General features: G+C 37.6%; 1 protein-coding gene across 2 annotated transcripts in view; it reads right to left on the reverse strand.

Annotated features, from left to right (window-relative positions):
• LOC121382370 overlaps positions 1–20,750 on the reverse strand; it is a 30,858-nt gene that overhangs the window by 7,734 nt on the left and 2,374 nt on the right. The window contains exon 1 of one of the 2 annotated variants that reach the window (XM_041511956.1): positions 16,793–17,670. The exons of the other annotated variant lie outside the window; for it this stretch is intronic. Within the exon in view, the coding sequence (XP_041367890.1) occupies positions 16,793–16,845 (53 nt within the window). The 5' untranslated portion in view covers positions 16,846–17,670. Of the gene's footprint in view, positions 1–16,792; positions 17,671–20,750 lie in introns of those variants that run through there. 2 annotated transcript variants of the gene reach the window in all.

The raw sequence follows: 20,750 nt of genomic DNA on the forward strand, positions 1-20,750 counted from the left end.
TTATTACATTGATACAAAATGAGCCGAGTCTATATTATAATATAACAAAAATCGTGGCATTCTCTTGTTGCAATTATAATAAGTTTATGAAATTCTGGTCTGTATGTCACAATTTATTTAAAGATTAATTATATATATGCAGTCAAACATCGTTATCTCGATGATGAAGGGATCGAACCAAATGGCTCAAAATCGAGATAACGGTGGATTGAGTTGAACCTAGCTTTTTGATGAAAAGGATGTCATGGTACCATTTCCCGACCTCCAGATTTCCTGGGCTAATGAGTTAACAGAGGTCGAGATAACGAAGTTCGACTGTACATATATTTTTAATTTATAATGTCCATATATTGTGGGGGTGGACTTTCTTTCTGTATGTTGAACACTGCTTTCAGGATTTTGTTTAAAGCCAGTACTAGTACTGATATTTTTATTTTTATTTTTTGTATACATTTCACATTTATATATTTATTTATAAACAATGGATCTGTTATGTAAATTTATTGTATTAACTGTAAGATTAAATAATAATACAAAAAATCTTCATTGGCGTAGCCAGAAAAGGCCATGAGGTCATGCCTCCCAATGCTTTTTTACCGTATTTTTTGTTTTATATCAATATCTATTTCTAGTGTCGTTTGCCAAATAAAATTATATTTCTCATTGAAAAGCCTTTACCCAGAGAACAAACATGAATTATAATACCCCAATGCAGTTTTACTGTATATTTTCTTTTATATCTGTATCTATTTCTTTTGTCTGCCAAATAAAATATATTTTGAAAATGAAAAGCCTTTGCCTAGAGCTGAACATGAACTATAACGTCCCAACGCTGTTTTATCGAATATATTGTTTATATCAGTATCTATTTCTATTGTCTCTATGAGCATGAAAATCCTTTGCCTAGAGAAGGAACATGAGTTACAATATCACAGCGCAATTTTTCTGTATATTCTGACCTCAACATGTACAGCAAGCGAATTATTTCCCACCACCATTTTTTTTTCTGTGAATGTAACAGTTCTTTTGACCTTTGTAAAAAAAGCCACTGCCTATAACGGCTGTTGAAATTATGCACCTCTCTGGTATTACAACTTGTGCTTTGATCTTTTCATAAACGACAGTGCCTGTAAAAGTCAATAGAATTATATGCCTCTCTGCATTACAACATAACTCTTAACCTTTCCACCAAAAAAACCCTACTACGAATAGAAACCACAGAATATAGTTTAGTGAAGAACATTTATAAATTATATTATTTGTTCGTTTCATAAAGACAGCCACAGGGCCGTATCTAGTCTAAGTAGGGGACAGTCAAAAGAGTTAATAATAAGCGTACTGTAATAGAGGGGTATTCTCCATATGGACTAAAAAGTTAAGGTTTTGTTTAACAACAACACTGGAGTACATTGATTTTAATATTACTCATCTGCTATTGGATATCAAACATTTGATAATTTTGTCACGTAATTTTCGGAAGAAACCCGCTACATTTTACATTAGTTGAAACGGATTTTTAATACACTTTCCCACATACAGAACAGCACATACCACGGCCTTTGATATACCAGTCGTTGGGCACTTGTTGAATCCTTGCTACTAATGGAAAAAATGTAGCGGGTTTCCTCTGAAGACTATGAGTCGAACATTTCTTCCCTCTGACAGGCAAAGAAAGGTGTTTTATACGCACTCAACAATTTTATTTACATGGCCTTTGTTGACCACCAGTTTGGATGGATCACTGGTCGGTGCAAGGGATCTTTACGCTTCCCACCAGGATACCACAAACCATGAGCCTTGCGGAGCACTCACTCAGGGTTTGGAGTCGGTATCTAAATTAAAAATCCCATGCCTCGACTGGGATCCGAACCCAGTACCTACCAGCCTATAGACCGATGGCCTGCCACGACGCCACCGAGGCCGGTCCTGTGATGTTAAACAAAGCGAACTTTTAGTTGTCAACACAAAGAAAAAAAAGGTTTACAGACTCGGTGTTGCGCTGTGTTGATAAAATTAATGTTTCAACCGTCTCGCTGTAAACATACCTGTGGTGATTGTCTTGTGCACACACACACACACACACACACACACACACACACACACACACACGTACACACACGCGGATGTATTTCAAGAATGAGTATAAGAAGACCTCCGGTAACAATTGTTAAAAATATCTCTATATTGCCCTACAATCTTTATAGTGAATTACGAAATAGAAAACTACTAACATGTACACACTTAATTCTATGTTAAACAAAATAAATCCCTATAAAAATACTAACAAAAAACTTAGGTAAGTATGAAGGTAGGTGGGTAGGTAGGTATATAGATATTAATAAATACATATAGACCGACCAACAGACAGACAGATATAGAAATAATCAGATAGTTATATATATATATATATATATATATATATATATATATATATATATATATATAATATGTCTTAAATATAAATATGTATTTCTTTATATATGTATATGTTTATGTAGACAGATAGATTATAGATAGATAAAGGTTGTTTGTTTTGTTTGAAGACACCATTAGAGCGTATTGAAATAAATAGATATAGATGTGTATATATAGACAGATGGATTGACAGATAGGTAGATAGATAGATAAATAGATAGAGAGATAGATAGATAGATAGATAGAGACATAGATAGATAGACAAATATATATATATATATAGATATATATATATATAGATAGATAGATAGATAGATAGATAGATAGATAGATAGATAGATAGATAGATAGATAGATAGATAGATAGTTAGGTAGGTAGGTAGGTAGGAAGTTAGGTATGTAGGTAGGATAGAGCGCATTGAAATAAATATATATAGATGTGTATATATAGACAGATGGATTGACAGATAGGTAGATAGATAGATAAATAGATAGAGAGATAGATAGATAGATAGATAGATAGAGACATAGATAGATAAATAGATAGACAAATATATATATATATATATAGATAGATAGATAGATAGATAGATAGGTAGGTAGGTAGGTAGGAAGTTAGGTATGTAGGTAGGATAGAGCGCATTGAAATAAATAGATATAGATGTGTATATATAGACAGATAGGTAGATAGATAGATAGAGACATAGATAGATAGATATATAGATAGATAGATAGGTAGGTAGAAAGAAAGAAAGAAAGATAGATAGATAGATAGATAGATGATGGATAGATAGATAGATAGATAGATAGATGGATGGATGGATATAGATAGATAGATAGATAGATAGATAGATAGATATAGGTGTAGATATAAATAGGTGCATACATACATATATACATATATACATAGACAGATAGGTAGATAGCTATAGACATATACATACATGTATATAGATAAATAAAAACATAGTATACAGATAGGAGTCTAAGTCCATCACGTTTAGTTATGTAATGGCAATCATACCGCGAGGTCTTCATATTGCCGCCAGTTGTCAGAAACGTCCGTCGGTGGGAGGCGTGTCCATTAATGGGCAGACTCCGAGATGTTTCACAAGCATCTCTTTTACCAGACACTGTCCCCTCCCCACCACACTCCATCAGAGGGAAATCCATAACAGGGAACTCCAGTACAGAGCTATCCATTAGTAATACGTTAGCATTAAGTGTGTATAGTGTCTCTGTATCTGTGTTTGGTTGTTTTTCTCTAATATATATACATGCGTGTCCTGTTTACAATGTCCAGTGGGTGGCAACAAGGGTGTGTGTGTATTTAAGACGGGGAAATAAATCCACAAAACAAAGTTTATGCCATCGTGGTCTTCAAGGGAGAGAGAAATTTCATGGTTTTTATGGCAATGTTCACCCCCTACTTTCGCTGACAATTACACTACACTCAATACGACCTCATGGTTCACCAGACTCTAACACTATGACGCCAAACGCCCCGACAGTGAAACTGTCAATGAGTAGCTATAGGAATATTTAGTCCCATTCAGGGAATACCCGTGTTCAAAGAGAAAAGAAAACAAGTTTATGTGTTACTGGTGCCCAGGTATCGGTCTATGCTATAGAAGGGCCGTGCTTTTAACAAGGGGATGTTTGTTTAATTGTTGTTTATGGGCGTTTATTTGTGGATCATTATTATTAGTGTTTGTCCTGGGCCGACTGAATTACGAATGAGTTTAATAGTGAAGTGTAAACGTTTTGAAGATAAGATAATCACAATGCGTCACGTTCCATTTTAGTAAATGAAAACAGGTAAATAATTACGAAATGTGTAGGTTTTTGTTGTTGTGATGAATGACATATGACACGTTAGCACACACCTTACTTATTTTATTCAATTACTGATAGTGTTTACGGAGACAAAAATATCATTGCATATGAAATGGAATATCTTTTAATTGGATAGTACCCACCACTATCACCCCAACCCACGAACAAAAACAAAAACCAAGACAAAATACCTCCCCCCAAACCCCTCCACCCCAACCATAAATAAAAAAACATAACCACATTCTAGCATTTGCGACACATCATCTTAAGTGTGATAGTGAAAGTTAAAGTTTGTTTTGTTTAACGACACCACCAGAGCACATTGCTTTATTAATCATCGGCTATTTTGACTCGTAATCAGAGAAAACCCGATACATTTTTCCATTACTAGCAGGGGATCTTTTATACAGAAAGAAAAGCTAATACCACGGCCTTCAACCGGTTGTAGTGTACTGGTTGGAACGGGGAAAAAACCCCTCTAATCAGTTGAATGGATCCACCGAGGTGGTTCGATCCTTCGACGCAACCACCTCAGGCGAGCTAAATCTCGCACCTGAAGAGTGAGACGAAACCAGCTGTTGCCACACAGACTACTCCTACCAAATACCAGCAAGAGATCTTTCATAAACGCATTCCTATAAACAGAACAAAACATATGATAGTCGTTGAGCACTGGCTGAAATGAGAAAAATCCAAAGTGTCCACTGACGGCAATCGATCAAGAAACCCATCTCACCTCAAGCCAAAAAACTAAGTTTGTTTTGTTTAACTACACCACTAGAGCATAATGATTAATCATCAACTTGCATTCATTTTGGTTATTCTGTTGCCAGCTTGCTGGGGTGTCGATAAATATTCATTCATTCATTCATTCATTCATTCATCCAGTCTCCAGAAGAAACCCGATATATTTTTCTATTGGTAGCAATGGGTCGTTTATATGCACTTCCCCCACAGAAAGGGAACAGACCAAGCATACCCCGAGCACAACTTCTACCACTATGTCACACTTCACTCCCAACTATTAAAATCATAAAATATTTAGGAAAACCAAAAAGGAATTGTTAACGATCACAAAGCCGCTAGAGCTATGTAGTTTATGAACAATGGCCCTAGATACATACATACCTGTGTATTATTTATGGCATTTCCAATCTACGTCATCAGAATATTATATAGTACAATCCAAATAGTATATTACAGTCGTGCACAAAAAGGTATTTAAACGAACCTGGCTTTTCACAAAATATAGCCACGACCATCGCTTAGCAACTGAAAACTGGAAGTAGCAGACGTCAACTAAACCAGATCAGACTGGATTACAAAAACTGGATTAAAATTACGTACTGGACAGCCATTTTCTGTTCTGGATTACCACATTGACTGAATACTGGACATATGCTACTTTATAGTCTCACGTATCCTAACATTGCCCCATCTTCATTCTTTATTCATTAATATGGATCGAAATATTGCGATATTCGAGATTCATTAAGTTCGTGTAAATCGAGTGGCAGTTTCACAATGGTATGATGCATGCGAAAGTTCCATGCTCCGGCGCGGTACGTGAAAAGGCCACAGGATATTGACGTTTTTATTGTTACTGATTTATATTTACAGTGCATTCTTGATTTCGCTCAGTAAATATGGCGATTCCACTCAACTGGCACTTTGTTTTTTCTCACTGTTCCAATCAATGCTCCATAAACAATGAAAAAAAAAAAAAAAAAACGTTTCATTTAAGAACGCACTCAACACATTTCTATTTATACGGTTATATGGCGTCAGACATATGATTAAACACCACACATTTAAAGGGACATTCCTGAGTTTGCTACATTGTAAGATGTTTCCAACTAATAAAATATTTCTACGATTAAACTTACATATTAAATATATTTTCTTGTTTAGAATATCATTGTCTGTATATTACAATCGTTAAAAGGTCTCTGTTAGTCGATAACATCTTAAAAATTGCAGAAAACTCAGGAATGTCCCTTTAAGAACACACTCTACACATTTTTATTTACGGTTATATGGCGACAGACATATGATTAAAGACCACACATTTAATGAATGAGGGCTACTATCTTTTAGATTAGCAGCAAGGGGTCTTTTATATACGCCATCCTACAAAAAAGATAATATATACCAGGGCCTTTTTTCCACCACGTATCACATGGGTACACACTTTTGCCATACGTCACAATAAGAAAATACAGCGCAGGTTCGGTTTCGCATAGAGGCGTCGGGTTTCTTCGTGTAGCGTTGGTACTGGTTAACAATATGTAAGTTTAATATCATGACTGGACTCGAGAATAATCAAACTAAAGCTCTGTGGCATCATATTTAGGAAAACATTTGTATTTTAGACACAGTGGCTGGCTACCATTTGGTCGTTTACGATTGCCGAAGTATTACACACAGTCCTCTCTAGCCCTCCCCTGCAATATGTCAATAAGGGGAGGGCTACAGGTGACTCGAGCTATTCAACAGTGTGTTCGGTTCTACCGAAATAAAAACGTTATTAGTTCTCTCGTCGATATTTTAAAAATATAAAATAAAACAAAAGTGTCAACCATTTTCTTAACTACTTTTGTGTAGGTGTTCATGGGGTTCCTATCAACTGATACAGTCGACTGCTAGCATTATCATAACTATTGGGAGTTTAGAAAGAAATGTTTTATTTAACGACGCACTCAACACATTTTATTTACGGTTAAATGGCGTCAGACATATTATGGTTAAGGACCATACAGATATTGAGAGAGAAAACCCGCTGTCGCTACTCTTTCCGATTAGCAGCAAGGGATCTTTTATTTGCGCTTCCCACAGGCAGGATAGCACAAACCATGGCCTTTGTTGAACCAGTTATGGATCACTGGTCGGTGCAAGTGGTTTACACCTACCCATTGAGCCTTACGGAGCACTCACTCAGGATTTGGAGTCGGTATCTGGATTAAAAATCCCATGCCTCGACTGGGATCCGAACCCAGTACCTACCAGCCTGTAGACCGATGGCCTAACCACGACGCCACCGAGGCAGGTATAGGGAGATTAGAGATATTCTGGAAATCGAACAAAAGTATGGGCAAATAAAATAATGTTATTTTTCGCTCTACGTACAATTCCCACAGAAAAAACAATCCAAGAGAGCATATTTTACGTCACCACTAAAAAGATCAGTCCGCCACAGGCGCGGATCCAAGGGGAGGGTACTGGGACTGCGCATCCCCACCTCTGCAATTAAAAGTGCCCCCCCCCCCCCCAAAAAAAAAAAAAAACCCACCCCAGTGTTTAGAAATGAATACAATACATTTATTTGATGTAATATCTTGGCCAGCTTGATATTGCAGTGAAATATTACCATATAGTTACGCGTAGCGCTGTTCTGTGTCATTTTTAAACATTGCACCCCACCCCAGAAAAGTCCTGCATCACCTCTGCTGAGCTTCGATGTTTTCTTTCGTGATCCGCTTCGCGGTTTATTGCTCCTAACAGACCTTCAGAATCCAGCGTGGAAGCTTACACTACCTTATCTTTCGACAGAAAACCACCCACATTGATTTCTATGGCTAACTTTGATATGCCTAAGTGCTGATACAGCCGAACGACAAAACAGTAATACACAGTCAACACTCATATCTCTGCATAACGCAGAACAAGTGATGGTTTGGCAAGGTCGTGACTGCTACTAGAAAATACAGGCATGTGTTTTGTGGACTGATATTCATTCATTTCAACTTATTTTCGTGCTTATATCCAACTAAGGTTCAGGCACACTGTCCTGGACACATACTTCAGCTATCTGAGCTGTCTATCCAGGACAGTGGGTTAGTTGTTAGTGGTTAGTGAGAGAAAAGAGGGTGTAGTGGCATTACACCTACCCATCGAGTCGTTAAAACTCGCTCTGGGTGGGAGCCGGTACTGGGCTGCGAACCATGTTTAACGACATCACTAGAGTACATTGATTAATTGATCATCGGCTATTGAATCCCGCTACATTTTCCCATTAGTTTGTAATTCTGACGTGTAGTTAGTTTTAGAGGAAACCCGCTAGATATTGCCATTGGCTACCGATCTTTTATATTATGATCCTTCCTTACAGACAGGACAGCACATACAACGACCTTTGAAACACCAGTGGTGGGACACTGGTTGAAACGGGATAAAAAAAAACAAGTCAGAGAATGAGTCTACTGTGGGGATTCGATCCTTCGACCCAAACACCCCAGTCAAGCGTTGTATCGAGTGAGCTAGACCCAACCCCATTATAAAATAAAGATACAAATCTAATCTTGTAACACCACTGGACATTGAAGCATGGTCCACCTAGACACAAGCTTTGATCTTGCAAAACATATCTGCCAAGAAGGGAGCTAATAAACCAAATAGTTTCCACAAAACCTCTATAGAACATAACTCAGACCATAATGACCGATTCGTTTATAGCAGCTACAACAAAAACTAAAGGGATTTAAAAATAAAACAAAACGTGTATATATATATTTATTATATAATATCATACATTTTCAGTGCAATCAAAGTATCTGATATTTTTCAGATCACATACTTTAAGAATTCGATAACTTTGCAAATTAGATGTAAATTAATCGAGGTCACTGCACTAGGTTTATTGACATTTAAGCATAATTGACGTATGCATTCATAGTCATCAAATAAAAACATTTCAATAGCAATTTTACACTGAAAGCTGTCCAGCGTTCAGAAAACAACAACAACAACAACAACAAAAAACACGTTATGCACTAGTTTATGTTGATGTAAGGACACATTCAAAAAGACCCCGCGCCACATATTCTTACATCATTTGAATATCTAGTAATGGCGGACTGGAATTAAAATTGCGTGTACAGTTTACAAAAACACGCTGTATTACCCTCGTGTGTTTCGGTATCGTCAATATCATATATTAGGAATAAAAATAATGTATTATGCTCGCCACTTGAAGCCGACTTACGCGTCACAGACACACGATTGCCAGGTTATCTATACATCACAGTGTAATCGATTGCCACCGTGCTGTTTTGTATTGGACGTATGGCATCGGTGACCTGGTCATCACCTAGGAGCAGCCAGTTGTATGTCTTGAAATTGTTAACATACGTACGTGTGTAAACAACTATGTGTTATCGAAAATAACGCATGGTGTTCTCACCAGCGGGTGTGTAAGATAGTGAGAATAGCCAACATGAGAGTCATGTAGACCTTATATCTTTCTTTGATGACGATTACAATTTAAGATATCATTCCATTGATATCTGTTCGACCTTTAATGTTTGATATGATTGTGCTCATATCACTTTCACGAATTTTATTTTTGTAATAAAAATAACTTTATTATCCACAGGTTCAAAATAAACATTACTGTAAATGCTGTATTACATACGTGTTGTTACATTTCAGATATTAGATGAGTGTGTATTTTATTATTATTATTTTTTTATTATTATTATTTTTTGCTGTTAATAAAAAAGCCACATAATTAAAATTTTAATCAATCTGATTAAAATAACTCCACTCTAGTCTGTCATTTGATTAAAAATGCAGTGAAGCTGATTTTAATCAGATTCATAATTTAATGTATTAACACATATTTACGTTCCGATATTAAATAGTTTACCACACTGCCTTGTTAGTTGTGTATTGTCTCGTTTGAGAAATGTTATTCCCGTTATTCTGAATAGGTAAATAAAAAATAATTAATAGCACATAGTTTTAGTTTGTGAACATAATTATTATTTATTTTAGTGTAAGTCTTTAAAGAAACAATCTCTTTGGTTCCTACTTAAAGCTACAGTCGCAGTTCGTGTACGGACGTAGCTCAGTGGTACAGCGCTCGCCTGATGCGCAATCGATCTAGGATCGATTCCCATGGGTGGGCCCAGTGGGCTATTTCTCGTTCCAGCTAGTGCTCCACAACTGGTGTAACAAAGGCCGTGGTATGTACTATCCTGTCTATGGGATGGTGCATATAAAAGATCCCTTGCTTCTAATCGAAAAGAGTAGCCCATGAAGTGGCGACAGCGGGTTTCCTCTCTAAATATCTGTGTGGTCCTTAACCATATGTCCGACGCCATATAGCCGTAAATAAAATGTGTTGAATGCGTCGTTAAATAAAATATTTTCTTCTTCCTTCGTGTACTATATGTTACCAAAGCAGAATATTATGGGTGAAATTCACACAGAATACCATGAAGGATCTTAACATATGTTATAATAATGCATACCGACGGATGATCGGACAACGACGACCATACAGTGCTAGCAAGATGGCCTCAGATTACAGTTATCTTCCCATTTGGTTGTCCAAAATCCGGAAGTTTCACCGCGCAAGTAGTCTGCTGTTTGACTGTGATTATTTCATGGCAGACAGCTATGAAGTGGCAACTGTTTGACTGAAGTGACAGGGGATAGCATGTAGTTTGTAAACATGTGTAACTTGCTGACATTGAAGACTTGTTTGTGGTAATTCCGGCCCATGCAAAAGTAGTGCTTTTTGTGTAAAATGGGTGTACTCCGGCCTGGTTTAGAGGGTGTGTCTGTTTAAACCAATATGCTGGGAGAAAGAGCTGGACAACAGGGGTTGTCCTTTTCAGGGTATGTGTCCCCCATGCAGGCAAAGGTACATACAAAACTTCACGGGCCTGCTGATATTAATAAAAATGTTATAGCCACTAAGGCTATATAGAAACATATAGCGAAATTAATTGTGGTCTGAGGCCAGATGTTTGGCATATTCGCTAAAGAGCAGAATCGAAACAACTTCAAACGACCTACTTGCCCACCTGCGGTGTACAACTGTGTACGTCAAATCTGTATGTGTAAATCGCTGGCACAAGCTGCTGTATATTATGTAATCAGTTTTGTATGTGAAGTTTATATATGTTTATATATTTTCTATGGATCTCTGATCTGAAATAAAAATCTATTATTATTATTATTATTATTATAACGGATCTATTGCAGTTTTTATACATTCGTGGGTTAAATTTTCACTATAAATAAATATGGTCAATTGTTTATATACAGTTCACAAACATCATCGCCAAGAAAAGTATTTGCTTAAGCAGTTTGACAGTAAGATGAAGTAGGCAAGTTCAGAGATATATTTTCAAAAACTTGTTCTGCACGTGGTGCACTTTGTCTACCATGAGGTGTCAATTTCATTACAACTGCGCTTGTGCATGACCTACATTGTAAATATAATGTAAACGAAATCGAAGAATGGAGCATTACTGTAAGAAAACAAAGCTAAAGGTCTATACCAAATATACAGTATATAACTGTACTTAGCAGACGATACTTACAAGTAATGTATACATTTCCATTGTGTTTGTTCCTCGAAAAAGAACTGCTGCAACATTATCCATTTTAAAATAAAATATCCACAATACACGTACACACATTTTCCTGCATATTACATAGCCCTACAGTTGGGGAAATGGACACAGGAGTAGCAATAATGCATTTTGTTTATCGATTATTCATTATAGGATTTCTAGGGCAGTAACATCTGATATTTACCTTTAATTCTGTCTGACACTAAGAAGATATTATTCCTCCAAGAATGTTTTTGTCAGTAAGCCGAATAACAAAGCGCATTGTTCAGTGAGGGTTAATTTCGACAGAATATTGATCCAGTGAATTGCAAAAATATGTTGTTGTATTAAATAGTAATGAACCCCGTAGACAAGGTATCGTCATCACACACAGAGTAATTATTTTCCACCCCCACCACCACCTCCACAAAAGCCCCACCACCATCCCCTCCTTCAAAAGCAACAACGAACAATAAAACTCTCACAAAAACAAACATACAAACAAAAACTTCACACAAAAAACAATACAATCGAGGAAACGTTTATTTACCCACACCCCCCAACCACACTAATAATTATGACGGATTTTTTTTTGAAACTGTTCCTTGCCTGAGGTGCTCGGGTCGGAGGATCGAACCGACTCGGTGGACCCATTCTCTGATTGGGGATTTTCCCGTCCCAACCAGTGCCCCGCGACTGGTGTATTAAAGGTCGTGGTATATGCTGTCTTGTTTGTGAGAAAGTGCATATAAAAGATCTCTTGCTGCTAATGGAAAAATATACGGAATTTCCTCTGAAATTATAAAATATTTGACACCCAATACCCAATGTGCCTTAGTGGTGTCGTTAAACAAGCCAAACTTAACTATGGAATGGTTCAGTGAACATAACACAAGTATATTTAAAACTTAGTCCCTCCTCCCATTGAGCTATTTCTCGTTCCAGCCAGTGCACCACGACTGGTGTATCAAAGGCCGTGGTATGTACTGCCCTATCTGTGAGATGGTGCATATAAAAGATCCCTTTTTGCTTATCGAAAAGAGTAGCCCATAAAGTGGCGACAGCGGGTTTCCTCTCTCAATATGTGTGGTCCGTAACCATATGTCTGACGCCATATAGCCGTAAATAAAAGGTGTTTAGTGCGTCGTTAAATAAAACATTTGGACGTATGCAAATGAAAATGTCAGGGCACTCTTGAACAAGGAAGTGCACGTGGTACTTACTTAAGCGGCAGAGCACTGGTATGAAGAAGGATCGATATCCCTCAAAACACATACCGTTTATTAAATTTCCATTCCAACCACTGTTGCCTGATAGATTAAGCAAAGAAAAGGAAAGGAATGCTTGTTTTACGATACCTTAAGCCATTTTAATCTGCAGTTATTTTTGTTTAATACTAGGCTCAGACTATCAACTGTCAGCACAAAGTTGGCCAACCCTCTTCTCTCACTGTCTAGTTGCTAGTTTGGGCGCTCTTACAACTCGATTCTCGTCGTATAACCCATTAGTTGTTAATATGAGCGCACCCGTCGTAAGTCGGGAGTAGGGAAAATTACAACGCAAACGTCGAGTTGGCCAACTTCGTCGTAACAGTTGACAGTCAGTGCCTAGCATAACACATATATGTAGTTATTTTGACACTTGGTTTAGAGTGAGAGAGGAAACCCAGCAGCTTGTGAGTCTTTTATGTACACTTTCTCATAGACAGGATCAGGAAAAAGAATGTGAGAGAATCATTTCCATCTAGGAGATTTTAAAATGTATTATTCGAAATTTTAATATTCTTATGTACGATACTTATATTTCTGCACAGCTTCCTACACTGTGTTTTTAACTTAAATTTATAATTTCTCTTTTGATGTTGATCCTCGATTAATTTACATATTTACCATTGTTTGACATCGAATATCTGATATGTATTTAGTTCTGGGGTGTTGTTAAATATTCATTCATTCATTCATTCATTCATTCATTCATTCCATAAACAGGTCAGCACATACCACAACCTTTGATATGGGACAGTGGTTGGAACCAATGATTCTACATTAAGAATCGATCCTATGACTCGTCGCACCTCAGACGAACGCTGTGTCTCTGAGTTACCCCAACCCCACCCGCTCAAGCGATAGGGAGGAGAGAAAGTGTTCTTATTTCCAGCTGTTTTATCCAAAGGAATTAAGTGGTGAGCCATTATAATACTAGTATTATATTTGTAACTGTGAGTGTGAGTGTAAGTATGTGTGTGTGTGTGTGTGTGTGTCTCTCTCTCTCTCTCTCTCTCTCTCTGTGTGTGTGTGTGTGTGTGTGTGTGTGTGTGTGTGAATGCGTGCGTATTTGTCCTATAATTTTGCACCTTAAACCAAATTTAAAAAAAAGCCCAACAAGGCACCAAACTTATTGCGAATCTTCAAATGTCTCAGATTATAAAATTCTTCGAAAACCAAAGCAATTAGTAGCACATATTTGCGTATATAGGTTGGTAGAGGCGGAGGGGGAGGAGGAGGGAGGAGGGGGATTAATCTGAACATTTAAAAGTGTTCCTATTTACAGCTGTTTTACCCAAAGGAGTTAAAAGTGGGGAAACATTATATCTCTAATTGAAGCGTAACATTAATTGATGTGTAGATAGAACGGCCGTGTTATAAATTAATCACCACCTGTTGTCATATCTCACACCCTGCTTCACTCATCAAACTATTAGCAACACTAGAAGCAAGCAGTTAAACCCCTCGAGCAATACGTCCTCCCACGAAAGAATATAACGAATCACAGTGGCGGATCCAGAAAATCCATTTAGGGGGTGCCCATTGACATGAGGCGGAATGCCAACAGAACTTTGGGGGAGGTTTGGAGGGGATCGTAAAAAAAAAGAACATTAATATATAATAAAATTATAACTGTCACAAAATTTAGGGGGCCCCCTAGATTCGCCTCTGAATCAGAAGGATGCGTCTTTTAAAAAAATCGAGTCTTTGACTGAACAATGATCAATTCCCAGTCGTGATGATGCTTCCATCAATAACCCCTCCTCCGTCGTATGCGCCCCAGAGCGCAAAGCAATGGTGCGGAACATTTACAGGAAACTCTCTTGCGTTTGCAGGGTTGGAACGTGAAAAGCGGTCGCTTGATGCGCGGTCGGTTTGGGATCGATCCCCGTCGGTGGGCCAGTTGGGCTATTTCTCGTTCCAGCCAGTGCACCACGACTGGTATATCAAAAGCCGTGGTATGTGCTATCCTGTCTATGGGATAGTGCATATAAAAGATCCCTTGCTGCTGCATGAAGTGGCGACAGCGGGTTTCCTCTCTCAATATCTGTGTGGTCCTTAACCATACGTCCGACGCCATATAACCGTTAATAAAATGTGTTGAGTGCGTCGTTAAATAATTCATTTGTTGTAAAGTCGCAAAACTGTCTAATATGGGAATCGTTATCTAAACAATAAAAAATAAAGCCTGAGTTTGTTGCCTGTGTTAAGATGTTGCCGACTAACAGCGATATTTTAATGACTAAAATTACATGATAAATACATTTTGTTTTGCTCAAAATGTCAGTGGCTGTATTTAAAACAACCAACAAAACAAAACAAAAAACGTGTTTCTTATCGACCTCGTGTTTGTACTAGGTCACAGTTTATTTTATTTCATAATAGTATATATATTCTTTTCAAGGATACAAAATTATTGGTAAACCAAATCCAGTTTATCTGTTTACAAATACTGGAGCAACGAGAAACACATTGGATATAGAGATAATGGTATTCCGAACAAGAACAGCATCATGTATTTGGTATGTAATTTCAGTCGTTAAAAGATTTTATTAGTCGGAAACATCTTATATTGGCAGCAAACTCGGCACAGTATCTTTAAATTGTAAAGAGGCGGGACGTAGCCCAGTGGTACCGGCCTCGGTGGCGTCGTGGCAGGCCATCTTTCTACAGGCTGGTAGGTAATGGGTTCGGATCCCAGTCGAGGCATGACATTTTTAATCCAGATACCGACTCCAAACCCTGAGTGAGTGCTCCGCAAGGCTCAATGGGTAGGTGTAAACCACTTGCACCGACCAGTGATCCATAACTGGTTCAACAAAGGCCATGTTTTGTGCTATCCTGCCTGTGGGAAGCGCAAATAAAAGATCCCTTGCTGCCTATCGTAAAAGAGTAGCCTATGTGGCAACAGCGGGTTTCCTCTAAAAAAATCTGTGTGGTCCTTAACCATATGTCTGACGCCATATAACCGTAAATAAAATGTGTTGAGTGCGTCGTTAAATAAACCATTTCCTTTCTTAAAGGGACATTCCTGAGTTTGCTGCAATTTTTAAGATGTTATCGACTAACAGAGATTTTTTAACGATTGTAATTACATATCAAATATATTTTTCTGCATAAAATATTAGTGGCTGTATATTAAACGTGTTTGTACTAGGTTCAATTTCATTTTATTTTCGTTCGTACAAAATTATTTGAAGACAAAATCCAGTGTGGGTTTCTTACAAATATTAAGACGACCAGAAACACATTGAATATACAGGCACTGATATTCTAAACAAGAAAATATATTTAATACGTAAGTTTAATCGTAGAACTATTTTATTAGTCGAAAACATCATACAATGCAGTAAACTCAGGAATGTCCCTTTAAGTTGTAAAGTCGCAAAACTGTCTAATATGAGAATCGTTATCTAAACAATAAGAAACCGGCCTCGGTGGCGTCGTGGTTAGGCCATCGGTCTACAGGCTGGTAGGTACTGGGTTCGGATCCCACTCGAGGCATGGGATTTTTAAACTCCAAACCCTGAATGGGTGCTCCGCAAGGCTCAGTGGGTAGGTATAAACCACTTGCACCGACCAGTGATCCATAACTGGTTCAACAAAGGCCATGGTTTGTGCTATCTTGCCTGTGGGAAGCACAAATAAAAGATCCCTTGCTGCCTGTCGTAAAAGAGCAGCCTATGTGGCGACAGCGGGTTTTCTCTAAAAAACAGTGTCAGAATGACCATATGTTTGACGTCAAATAGCCGATGGTAAGATACAAACTCAACTTGCTCTAGTGGCGTCGTTAAATAAAACCAACCTTAGTTTACTAAACAATAAGAAAAAAGCAAAACATGGCAACATAAGCTCTACAAAAACCCTATAAATAATAATAAAAATAATGTCAAATGAATAAAAAATAAAATAAAATAACCAATCTTGACTTACTTTCTTCGATCATCTTCGGATAGTGTCGAAGACGAATTCGTCGAAGCAGACATGATTAAAATATTTCCCGACTGCAATTCCTCTCTGATTAACTTTTAAAAAATGTCTATCGTTCAGTTTATCCGAGTATTCTCCGTAAAGACTCTAACACTTTTTTTCTGTGCCATAACGGAATTAATATTATGTAAGTTCATAATACATTTTTATCTTCTCTTCTTTTCTTTTTTTTTCCTTTTGGTTTTGAGTTTTAAATGTTTAAAATGATAAGAGTTAACTAGGTAATTTTTTTACAGTACTTCTGGTTTCGTCTTTAGAACCCATTTTGATCACGCTCATTTGACACACAAAGCCGAGGCCACCCCGTTCCATCAGAAACGATTTGCCTTTGACAAAGACTCTCCCACAGAGGCCAGTTGTGTCACTTCGTAACGTCTTCTGCTACATGACGTCTTTCTTTCTTTTTTTTCCATACCTCGACTCTTTTCATTTGGGAGATAGGCCTATAAACCCGTTAAATCGTTCCGTGTCTATGCGGTGATCGCATTTTTATCAGTCTGTTTAACCCAGTTCGACAAAGAGCAGACGACACTAAAAGTTCCGCTTTGTGACGATTTGTAAGACGTCTCCCGTCCCGTTGTGTTCACTCCGTGTCCAAATACACCAATAACTTTCGCTGGTGTGAATCCGTTACGTGGCTCGGCCACAAAGCTTCCTCGGAGAATAACGGTTATTTCCACAATACCCGGTCACTCTAGACTGCTGCGATAATGGGAAGCCATAATTATGGTCCTCTATTTATGAACTGCACCCGGCGCCTTTAAAACTACAATTTATCTGCCGAGTCCGTGCTCATGAAACTCTTTACTGTCTTGTCCCAAGGCTGGCACCCAGTTATGGCCGATGTGTATTTTTGTGCTGGGGTGTCGTTAAACAGTCATTCATTCATTCATTCATTCTGAAGGCTGAAGCTGTAAAATTCGAATAATCCAAATCGTGTTAGCGACTATAACAAGCCTGGGAAACGCGGTAGCTGGATCGTTGGGTTTAAATGTTGGTAGGTAATGCGTTCACATGGCTCGGTGGGAAGCAGTGACGTAGGAAGGTGCCAAAACGTGTGTGTGTGTGGTGGGTGTGTATGTGTGTGGACACACACACACACACACACACACACACACACACACACACACACATATATATATATATATATATATATATATATATATATATATATATATATATATATATAAACCATCGCTCCTGCTACTGGACCAAGAAACGGGGGTGGGGTGGCGGGCACATGCCCCCTTGCCCACCTGCTTCCTACGTCAGTGGGAAAGTATACTGGGAGAAACAAACAGAACACTTAACAGTAAACAATAGTAAACCTAATATAATTCACTATTAGCGTAGAAATGTCTATATATATACTATACAGATGTAATGTGGGATTAAAAACCAGTACTTTGGGATTGAGTATAACACGGTTAGCTTCCTGACATCATGGACAAGGGTAATGGTTGCAGATTGCCAGAAATGGCCACAAACCACAATTAATTACGCTATATGTTTCTATATAGCGTTAGTGGCTATAACATTTTTATTAATATCAGCAGGCCCATGGATTTTTGTATGTACATTTGCCTGTCTGGGGGACACATACCCTGAAAAGGACAACCCATGTTGTCCAGCTCTTTCTCCCAGGATATTGGTTTAAACAAATACACCCACTAAACCTGGCCGGAGTACACCCATTAAAAACCCCCACTACTTTTGCATGGGCCTGAATTACCACAAACAAGTCTTCAATGTCAACAAGTTACACATATTTACAAACTACATGCTCTCCCCTGTCACTTCAGTCAAATAGTTGCCACTTCATAGCTGTCTGCCATGAAATAATCACAGTCAAACAGCAGACTACTTGCGCGGACAAATTTCCGGACAACCAAATGGGAAGATAACTGTGATCTGTGGCCTAATGCAGGATCGAGCGTAACACGGTTAGCTTCCTGACACACTTCTGTCTTTTTGTATTCTCTCGTTTCTTTCCTTCAGCATTTAAGGCCACTATGCAGAATTCCCTCTTATTTGTTAACCTTTAACCTCTGTGTAAGGCAGAAAACCCATCTAGCAGATATGTACATCTAGGACAGCTTAAATTTAATATGAATATAAGCAGGCATATAAATTGAAATGACTCAAGGTGGATAACCCCGATATAGGTTATCCCTATCTTGAACAAGACTTTTGTATTTATCATAGTTTGACATCCAATAGCCGATGTATTTTAGGTGCTGGGGTGTCGTTAAACATTAATTAATTAATTAATTCATTTATCCACTAAACAAGACTGTTGCACAGTTACGGTTGTACCCATAACAGACGTGCTTGTGACAGGCGTGCTTGAATAGTTCTTTAATGCAAGTATGTCAAATATTACCCAAACCAGAGGCGGATCCAACGGGGATAGGGAAAGGGTACCTGTTACCCCCAAAATATTCAAGAGCCCCCTTTTTTCGACTTTTATTCTTTTCCACTGGGATGCAATTTTGAAAAAATCCTACAGCTAGTTTCAAATAGTATTTTATACCCTAGACCACTCCATTAAAGGGACATTCCTGAGTGTGCTTCAATTTTTAAGATGCTATCGACTAACAGAGACATTTTAACGATTGTAATTAAATATCAAAAATATTTTTCTGCATAAAATATTAATGGCTGTATATTAAACGTGTTTCTGATCGTTTGTATTATTATTAATATTTGTACTAGGTTAAAGTTCATTTAAAGTTTGTATTATTATTAATATTTGTACTAGGTTAAAGTTCATTTTATTTCCTAAAATATATTTTACGAAATTATTTGAAGACAAAATCCAGTTTGGACTTCTTACAGATATTAAGACGACCAGAAACACATTGAATATACAGACACTGGTATTCTAAACAAGAAAATATATTTAATATTTAAGTTTAATCGTAGAAATATTTTATATGTTTATCTTACAATGCAGCAAACTCGGGAATGTCCCTTTAACATCGACCTTCGACGATTGTGTGTGTGTATATGTATGTGTATATGTGTGTATGTATATGTGTGTGTATGCATATGTGTATGAGTGTATCTGTATGTGTGTCTGTGGAAATGTTCGTATATGTATGTGTGTCTGTGGAAATGTTCGTATTATGTATGTGTATGTGTGTGGTACGTAAATAAATAATGTGTATGTATGTGTGTATATGACAGTTGTGTGTACGTTTGTGTAATTGTGTGTTTGTTTGTGTATGTGATTGTACGTGTGTGTGTGTGTGTGTGTGTGTGTGTGTGTGTGTGTATATGACATTTGTGTGTATGTTTTTGTATATTTGAATATAAGCGTGTTTGCGTTCGCGTACGCATGAGCGCACGTGTGTGCATATGTAACATTTCGTTCCTTTCCTGCATACAACATGATGATCAATCAAACAATCCTTTCCACTGATTCAGCTCAGAGCCTTGCTGTTTCAGTCTGCCGTTCCTGGAATCGTGTTCTGTAACAATGGTACAAAGGACGTGCATACTAACGAGGCACTTGTGAGGACAATCAATGGAGAAACGCGGAAACATGGACACAAAATTACCCCGGTATTCCAAGCACGAGACTGGCACATCGTCGTTCAAAGCTCTTGATCGTTTGACATTTCGACTTGCGCAAAAATAATTTCCGCGTTTGTTGTGTGCTCAATTAATTATGGTTGGTAAATTAACAATAGTCTTTATTGTATAAAACGCGAAGTAGAAAATGTTATACAATCCCGTTACATACATAAATGATTTAAAAAAATAAAAAAACCCGAAATGAATGAATGAATGAATGAATGAATGAATGAACTAATAATAACCCAGCACGAACATAAACATTGGCTATTGGGAAAGAAAGGAAAGGAATGCTTGTTAAAAACATCTCAGCTCATTTTAA

Source organism: Gigantopelta aegis, chromosome 9 (genome assembly GCF_016097555.1).
Source record: "Gigantopelta aegis isolate Gae_Host chromosome 9, Gae_host_genome, whole genome shotgun sequence".
Lineage (NCBI taxonomy): Eukaryota > Metazoa > Mollusca > Gastropoda > Neomphalida > Peltospiridae > Gigantopelta > Gigantopelta aegis.